This window comes from Limulus polyphemus, unplaced genomic scaffold (genome assembly GCF_000517525.1).
Source record: "Limulus polyphemus unplaced genomic scaffold, Limulus_polyphemus-2.1.2 Scaffold2782, whole genome shotgun sequence".
In the NCBI taxonomy this organism is placed as follows: domain Eukaryota; kingdom Metazoa; phylum Arthropoda; class Merostomata; order Xiphosura; family Limulidae; genus Limulus; species Limulus polyphemus.
This window is the reverse complement of record NW_013668392.1, coordinates 41,805-51,560: the sequence shown is the minus strand read 5'-3', so window position 1 is coordinate 51,560 and position 9,756 is coordinate 41,805. Positions and strand designations below refer to the sequence as shown.

Genomic DNA, 9,756 nt, shown 5'->3' with positions numbered 1-9,756 from the left:
ATAGGATAGATAACTTCACGTTGATAGGTGAAAACGTTGCTTACAAATTGTGATTTATCACTTTCTGTTGGACTCAACATGTAAAAAGAATGTTGTAGACGATTATTCATCTCGATCTCTGGTGCCTCTAATGAAAAATGTATGAAACAGGACTTATATAGATATGAAACTAGAAACATCATGTTTGAGTGCACTTGGGATCTTTCTCTCCAAAACCTTGCACATGCTCTTTTAACAGACTGTATACCATGGCAAGAAGTTTGTTCCATTTGATGAAAAAAGTAATACCCATATGGCAAAGTAATAAAATATGGTGTAAACTGGAAGATAATTCTTGTTTTCTTCCTTGTTGAAATGGTCTGGGTCACTGTAATGAGATGCTAAAAAATGATTAAATGTGTTTATTATTTTGTTCTTCAGTTATAAAATTAGAGAATTTACCCAAATTTTATCAACAGTGAAAAGTTAAACTTCTCATCAAAAGAATTCCCATCATCACATGATGTGATGTAATGATCATAAAGCTCATCTGTAAATTCACCAAGATAATCACTAAGATGTGGGTCATTAGATCTGTCTAAAATGTAAGCAATACTATTTGTATCATAATACAATACAGACGAACCTATATTCTTAAGCACATGGTACAATTTCAGAGGAGCGTGGGCAGTGGTGAAAGCCGCCAGAAAGTCGTTGCTTTGATCTTACTCCAATGAAGAGAAATAACTTTGTCATTAACCAATGTAACATTTGTTATTACCTTAGTATTATCACTCATTATAGAGGGATACTCTTTAACAGATGTTGTGTATGTTAGTTGGGATTTGTCTTCAGATATACCCAAATATCTCCAAAAAGAGTTAAGACAAAGTTGTGCAACTGACATTCTTTCTGGATTAAAGGCTATGTGTTCTGGGGTCAATTGCCTTCCTTCCTTTTCAGAATACTGAACAATGTAATCCTGTTTTGCCTCTGATATTATGCAGAGATAGGGCAATCCTGACCTTTCCAGCTTTATTTTGAGAAAAATATCAATATAATCTCTAAAAAGATGCCTTGATTTATTAGGAAAGTGGTATATCTCATATGTCTTCATTACCTGACAGCCACACTTGACTGCTATTTTTTACTTCTTTGGTGATCCAAGTACCAATGAAAGCTCTTGTCATTATGGTGGTGGTGGTGGTAATTCACGGTATTTGTTAGTCCATAAATATAGGGATGTAAAGTCCATGTACTTGATCTTTTCTCCCTTTGTTACATCATAGAAAAGTCTTGTCGTGTTGACTCTCCCTAAATAGTAGGCACCCCATACATCCAATAGAGAAGTACTGTGTGATCCCTAAAAAATTTAATCAAGTCTGAGTTGTTAGTTTCACCTTCCTAAAATCATGTTTCCAAATTAAAACGACCATATACATTTAGTTTTTTTTTAAATCTTCAATTGTATGATACATACACAATATTTTTGACAAATCGTGAATAAATTCGTCTTTTTCTACATTATCCTAGAATATTTCAGCGATAGAGTCTGATAACATTAACTGTGTTACTCTCTGTTTAAATATAGAATGAACAAAATGTTTATTCAATCCAATCTCAAATATAACATACACACTTATCGTGGTCTAAAGCAAGAGCAACATCATTGAACATCCTCTTGACTAGAAGTTATGTATGTCCACTGGTGTGATACATTATACCCTGATAAAAATGTATAACATTTTCTCAAGATGAATGGTAAAAGTTTAGAGTAGATCCCATCTGTGACTGTTGCTCTTCAGTGTAAATCATTTAAAAATTGTTTACTAGATATGCGTTTTATGTACTATTCAAAGTGAGTGTTATGATTATTATAAAAAAGTTTGCTCAGTTTACTTATCGTAGTGATTCTCATGGTATTTATGCTATATCAGATTAGATTCTCATTCCTTTAATTAAAGAAGAATTATTTTTCAATATTTATTTCAGCATTTGTGATCATTTTAAAATGAATAAAAAATATAATCAAGTTTGACATCACACAATTACTTTTTTATGGAGACCAATCTACAGAGTTAAAACCAGACGATTGTATGAAGTTGTGTTTGTAAGTTATTGATGCCGAGGCTATCTAAGGGTTCGTGCAATTCATTGATGTCGAGGATATAGAGATTTATAGAAGGCCTAAGTGATAGACCTATAAATAGCAGCAAAAAGACAAAAAAGAGAGTGGGATGAGAGCCAAAAGTCAGAGAAAAGTTAGAAAACGTAAAGTTAACTGTCGTAGGAGTGAATATCCTAATGATTGATATGTTAAAGCGAGATTGAAAGTTTTATGACATTTTAGGAGAATTATTAGTCTCGTCAAAGGGTGTTATAAAGCAATTAAACCTGCTTGCATGGACTATGACAAAAAACAGACGATTATTTGGAAGTAGGCCTAAATACGAAAAAGCAGACGAGTACCGGAAGCTCAGGATACAACTGTAGTAACTCATGAGGCAGCTTAAGTAAATTATACACTAATACTAATTTGATGAAAATAGAGAATAATAGTTTGGCTTCTCAACTGAATTATAAAGCAATTGAATTAACCTAAGTGGACTTTTGACAAGAGAAGAGAACTGTGTAATATTTAAGACACAACTATGATATACATAGTGTGAAGAATTTTTGTACATACGATTAACTTGTTTTGAATATATTATTTTAAAACAAGTGGAGTGCATGCTGTTCATGTATTGTCGAATTTATTGCCAACAAGTCACAGACACCTACTGTACAAGAATCCTTAGCCCAATACAATCTCTCTATATATATATATATTACAACTACTCAACAAGTCAGTTCCTGACAAAAACATACAGGTAAAAACCATCATAAAAAGCAGACTTGTTCTTAAAACAACACTCAAGACTTCTACCTCAATGGCTAAGGTTGTAAAAATATTGATAAAAAGTTGATTTTTTATTGTTAAACAACATTTACAATTCACCCATTTGTTCATCATATTATTATTATTATCCATATTGTTCTTGTTTCAAAAGCCTAAAGCAAAAATGGCTAAGAATATTTTATTCAATCCTTGGCAAACCTATTAATAAATTCCTGTGCATCGTCATAGGACTATTTTTATGTTCAAAAGAGAAGGAAAGATTTTATCAGTTTTTTTTTCATCGCTGCTTGCCAAGTTTCTCTTCAAAGCCTAGAGCAAAACAGATTGATATACTACACCAACATTCATGCACAACTACTAAACAAACCCCTGCGAAGGTTGTAGGGCTATGTTTAAGTTTATTCTTGAGAGTTGAGATTTCCACCCTCTAAAATTCTCTAACTTCTTCTTTGCTACAAACATAAGCTATTTAAGCACCGTTATAGTAGTTAAGAATGCTCTATTTTATGCTAGTTGGAAATGCTTCATTTTATTAGAGTAAACAATGTGTATATTTATAACAGTGTCTTCAGCCTTATTGTTATCGATTATAGTTTTATAACCCACTACAGAAGCAAGAAAAAAAAACTACGAGTATTTCACGGAAACCTGGACAGTAGTAATGACTGCAGTATTCAGTATGTCATAGGGTAGTTTTAAAACGTTCTTTACTTTCGTCATTGAAAAAATCCGGATTTTTACTAATGCGCATTAATGGGCAACTACAACATCGAGGATTCATCATTTCTCGAATTCGCTGTTGTACTTTGTCTTTACGTGGTTTTCTGTGACTATTTCATTGAGTTTTCTAATTGCAGACAATTACCTTAGTAGATTTCTCTACTCTTGTGAGTGGTGATTTATTCTACTGATTTTCGTACGTCGCTGAAATTGTGTGTATTTTAGTATTAATTTATTATTATTACTCATGTTTTTGTTTCACAAGCCTACAGCAAAATCAGCTGGGTATTTTCGCCAAAATCTAGACAGATATACTATATGAAACACTACAAGTGTTCATGACCTATTTAAAAAGTTGATTAATTTTCATTGAAAGTTGATTTACGTGGCTATAAATACACAATATATGCGATGTTGTTGTGAATGGCTTCCTTTGTACTCGACGCTTGTTAAACGTGTGTTTACACCAAACCTCACTCACAAACCACCTGGTTCATTAAATAATTGAATGGAAAAAAACAAGACAATTTTCGTTACTCATTAAATTTAAAATGAACTCTGGAAGATGTTTGTTTGTTTGTAATTAAGCACAAAGCTACACAATTGGCTATCTGTGCTCTACCCACCATAGGTATCGAAACCCGGATTCTAGCGTTGTAAGTCTGCAGACCTGCCGCTGTGCCACTGGGGCTCTGGAAGATGCAACGATCTTTGGTCATGGGTACTGTTATTAGACACGCCCTTTTCTGCTAGTGAATTTTAGGGAATCTTTTACACCCAGGCATCAATGGTCTTGCAAAGATGGAATAACATGCATCTACATCTGATAGAAATAAAAGTTATATATTTTTCAGAGAAGTGAGGCTACTTTATATAGTTTCTGAATCTCATTCTTCGTAGTTTATTTATATAATGAATTTGTAATGTCATATAAACTTCTAAAGAAAGTGAATTTTCACTAGTTTTTAAGACACCTCTATGGTTTATGCTTTGTTAATGGCTTAAGGTATTAAAATCAGAGCTTAAAAGAACAAGAAAACTTCCTGTATAGAAAGTGTAATATATATTCACCCTTACAATGAAAATTTGTGAAAAAGAAATCCTAGAAGAGTATTAATCGTTATAACGCAATTAAACATTCAACAGAAATTTAAAAGGCTTAATACAAAATCTCAACAAAAGTAATGGTTGAGATATTAAAATATTAATATCTACAAATGAACAACTTTTTATAATACATAATTAAGATCTATATTTAAACCGATCAATGGTTGTAAAAGTCATTTTGCATGTTTCAACGTGTTTTCACGTCATCTTCAGGAGTGTGGAAAATCCAATCCCTCCGTGGTGGAAATTTAAGTTAATGTATGTTAAGGGGAATGAAATATAACCAGAGGCGGTCAGAAATCTCAGTTTATCCTCACCCCACTAAATGAGTTAAAATTAAATGGCACCTAACTTTAGAGAATTTTGGATTATTGCAAGGGAGTTTCTTCACATTATATTTTGGGATTACTAGTGGGATTGCCTCAAGACATCCAGAATTGAGAATCTATTACAACTTTGGAGAATAGGTGAGAGTTTCGCAATACATATATATATGGTATTTATGTATGTGTGAATATATTTTGTATCATACACAGACATATATTTTAGACTTAGGAAAATAAAGCAAAAATAATTGAGAATATCGAAATTTTTTGCTCACACAGACATGCAGATACAGTTTGAAAATATTTTGTTTTAAAAGTTATGTAGATAACGTGATCTTTTTATTTCTGAATTGTAAACTAGTGTCATGACATGGCTTTTGTACTTATATATAGCACACAGTAATTGTTTTTACACTCTAGCTTCAAACGCTTTAATCAGTATTGTTACATAAGACTGAATTTTTTAGAAAACCTTCCCACGGCTATAAATATAACCAACGCAAAGTGCCAGAGAGTGTCTATTAGTAGTTCGCTATTATCAGTGTGCTATAAACTTCGAAAGCTATAACTGTGATTTTTATAACGCTTATCAATCGGAAAACTTAAGACATTTGACCAGGAGCATTTACAAAATTCGAACATTAGTATTTTTATGAAGGCATTACCTAACTTTATGGGTGGAAAAATCGGCATGATCAGTAAGAGACAAAGCTAGCTAGCTTCCTGTTAAATGAAATATATCTCCATCAACTCACAAGCTCACCGTGAACCCTCGATAACATATCAAGCAGGTTCCAAGCTAGAAATAATACTTTATATTGTTTGTAAGTTTGTGAAACTTTTGTTCATAAATTATTGTTTTTAATAACTATTTGTAATAATTGTTATTGTAAATTGTATTGTTGTGTATATATCAAATCGTATGTGTGTTAAAAACGAAAACGGTGTGTATCAATCTTGTTGGCAAATATCTTAAATTGACTAAAACATCGGCATATATTTAAATACTAAATTAAAGTACAATTTAACTACTAAATTTAAATTATCAGTTAACTCGGTTTCGGACTAATTCAAAATTGTAATACGTAACACCATGTACTGGGTGAAAGGCTTCATCAGCACTGGATATGGCAGATGTAGTGTGTCTTTGGTTTCACTCATGGGTTCTTAGAATTGTAGGGGCAATTTCAGCATTTGCAGGTCTCTTAAATGCCCAATTCCAAATCTTTCAAGGTTAACATTTCATATGTACAAAGATTTTCAGCACTTTGTTTGACACCCACATGTAATCAATCAACAATATAACAATTGAAATAATTAAATAATGCAATTTTAGAAAACATATTTTAACTACAGTTCTAAAAAATAAATAATAATTATACTGTCTGCTAAAATGTAATAGCCCATTCAAATACCAATTTTTTTCTCTTTAAAGAAGTCAAACCTCTTTCTTGCCTGATATTATAAAATAAGATTTTTCACCATAATTTGGTGTTGATGTCCAGTTGTAAGTTTCTTTTAGGTAGCAATAAATGCCTTTTTGCCTAATTTAGTAGACTTTTAGTAAAAAAGAGGTTTGAATGAGTACACATTAAAGATTCAGAATAAAATTCAAAAGACAGATGATTGGTTTCATATTTTAATCTTCAAGACACATTTACAACTACAGTATTTGCAGTACACATCTACATTTAATAAAGCACTGGAAAAGCTTCTTAGTTTATAATACAAATATATTTCATTCTATTATTTTTTTCTTTTTTATCTCAAGTGTAAATGTAAATCACACTCAAGAAATTAGTTTGCAAAAGTTCTAATAAAAAGCATAAATAACCTTTTAATAACATATTATTGTTACTAGCAATCTGGTTAATAAAACATTACAATAAAACCAGAGAACTGGAATTAAAATTCAATGCACCATGAAAGCATAATTTGTGACACTTATGTCTTTTGGAAGTTTAGTTCTTTCTACACACCTTAACAACAACAACAAAATAAAAAAATAAGTTGTACTGTTAATTTCTGCTTTCAGCAAAAGCAATAATTTAAAATATCAAATTAATAGAAAAACTTTGTGGTACTGATGATACAACAGAACCTGATTAGTGTGTATAAAGTTGCCACTTAGCAGTTAATTTACTATGATAAAAATTATGACTATATTATATGTCTAACCTACTTTGCCATGGGCAGTTTAATGTAATTTTTGTGCTAAATATTAAAAGTGCAGCTTTAATTCTACATTTTCATTAAAGTATAATTAACTTTCATATTAATTTGAATGATGTGATTAATTTTATAATGTACTGTAAACGTTTTTTGTTTTAATCTCAAGATAAACCATCATTATGATGTCTCACAAACACAGTGAAGCAAGAAAATGTTAGTAAAGTTAATTTCCTAATTTTAAGAGAGAAAATGTGATTAAATGTCAAGTAGTTTCTTGTCAACTTGTGCCAAGTTATATGAAAATAAAACTAAAATTATTTGGCTTATTTACTCAAATAAGATTCCATTTCAAAAAAATACGATCAAAGGTTAGTGATATTATCTTCATATCAGATATAAAAATAAACTTTATTTATGTATTAAGGCAAGAGAAATAACCTGTTGGGAATGATCCTTTCAACAACTTTGAATACATGTAATATAACTGATCATAAGATCAATGTTGCTCATATGTTACTTTTTAAAAACAGGAGAACTGAAATAAGCTGAAATGGTTTAAAACTCAGTGTCATTTTTCCATCACTCCAATGAATGTCATTCTTAGGTAATGGGTTTTCTAAGCCATCACACAAGATTGCCTTCACAATCTGCAACAGACTAAGGATAGATGTTGTAACATGACTTCCATATGATTCGTAGAGTCTGATTACCAAACAGTTTTCATGATTCTCTGACTTCTTGAGTGTTTCAATGATAACTGCTTCTTTTTCCACCTAATATAAAAAATTTCTATTACTATAAAAACAAAAATTATCATAAATATATACAGTATAAACTAACTTTTCCTAATCACTTGAGATCTTGTTGAATTTTTTACATTTATTTTACGAAAAAACTGGTTTATATAAGAACATAAATTTCCATTATTACAGTCTTCTTAAAGTAATGAAACCAATTATGCAAGTATTCATTAGCAGGATATGAAATAGACTGATGATTTGAAAGGTCAAATGTTATGTTACTTTTAATTCTGAAGATTAGTTTGTACTCCCATTTTAATTAAGGCATATAGCTTTCAATCTAACAAAAGAACTTATATTTCTGGTTTTGTGAGTGAAATGTTTGATCATAATCCATAACTAAGTACAGAAGTTTTAAGCTCTCATCATCCAAGCTTGGTTAGTAAGTAGAATTGGGCTCCATACTTACTTCTTCTGAGAAATTAAATTTTTCAGTTGAGTATTGTACTAGGTGATGGTACCATGGGTTGCACCAACAGGGGCTGATCCCTAACCTGGAGCCTGGTCACCATGCAGGAGGTAGAAGAGAGAGCTCCTTTACTAATGTAACCAGTGGCCTTCTTGCTGTATACTGTTATCTTTGGTCATATGTTAACCTGTTTAGTCTTGAGATGGATGCAATGTAATTAATCCCATTATACAACATAACCCATGTTACAACAAGCTAAGAAAACTGCTATTTTGTGTTATATTAGGTCTCACTATATAGATATTAAGAAATGTCACTGAAAATTTGTGTCCTAGTCATGTTGAAAAATAAAGTGATTTCAATAGTTCTACAAACGGGAAATAGGTATATTCACCACGTGGTGTCCAATTAGACATCAAATAGATTCCAACTGAAAACCAACATTTTGCCAAAAACAAAACAGATTATACAAAATACCTTGTATCTTCTTTTTATTAAAGGAATTGCCAAATCATAAAGATTTTTGCTGACAAATGATTTCAAATACAGTTTATCAACATTTTCTGATGTAAGAATTAATAACAATCTAATTTTCACTTGCTAAAGTATTTTAAGGGACCTATTGGTCCATCTTGGGTGTCCCATCCTCTAAACTAAAACTATCATATAAATTAATTGAAAATAAAAATTAAATAACAATCTTAAAGCCACTTATTTCATATAGTTATTAAGCTTTCTCTTAAACTCACTCAAATTTATTGCATTCGAAAGCAACCCATTCCAGAGACTAACCATCCTGTTAGAAAACTTTCACTGTCTTAGTTGAAGATGTCTCTTACTTTGCCAAAGTTTATACTTCTGTTCCTTAGTCCTACTATTCTTGCCATGAAGTATGAAAAATATGATGCATCAACACTATCAATTCCTTTACAATTTTAAATACCTCAGTCAGATCAAACTCTTCTTTTTTCAAGAGAAAAGTACTTAAGAGACCTTAATATCTCCTCATATGATAACCCCTCCATCCCAGGCACCATTCTAGTGAGGACTGAACCCTTTCCAACAATTCAAAGTCCTTTTTAAAGTAAGGAGCCCAAGACTGAACACAATACTCCAAACCTGCCCTAACCAGTGATCTATACAATGAAATTATAACCTCTTTAGACTTGTTTTCAATATTTCTGTAGATAAAACCTAAAATCCTACTTGCCCTACCACTAGCAACAGTACACTGCATGGATGGCTTTAGCAACTGACAGACTATTACACCAAGATCCCTTTCCTTCATAACACTATTAAGGTTATTTCCATACAAATTATAATTTAAGTTATGATTACCCACAT

At 31.3% G+C, this 9,756-nt stretch overlaps 1 protein-coding gene across 1 annotated transcript in view; it reads right to left on the bottom strand.

Moving 5' to 3' along the window:
- Positions 1 to 6,657: 6,657 nt before the first annotated feature.
- The window catches only part of LOC106467894 (alpha-mannosidase 2C1-like), a 39,971-nt gene continuing 36,872 nt past the window's right edge, over positions 6,658 to 9,756 (bottom strand). The window contains exon 7 of the mRNA XM_022396103.1: positions 6,658 to 7,976. Within this exon, the coding sequence (XP_022251811.1) occupies positions 7,710 to 7,976 (267 nt within the window). The 3' untranslated portion in view covers positions 6,658 to 7,709. The remainder of the gene's footprint in view (positions 7,977 to 9,756) is intronic.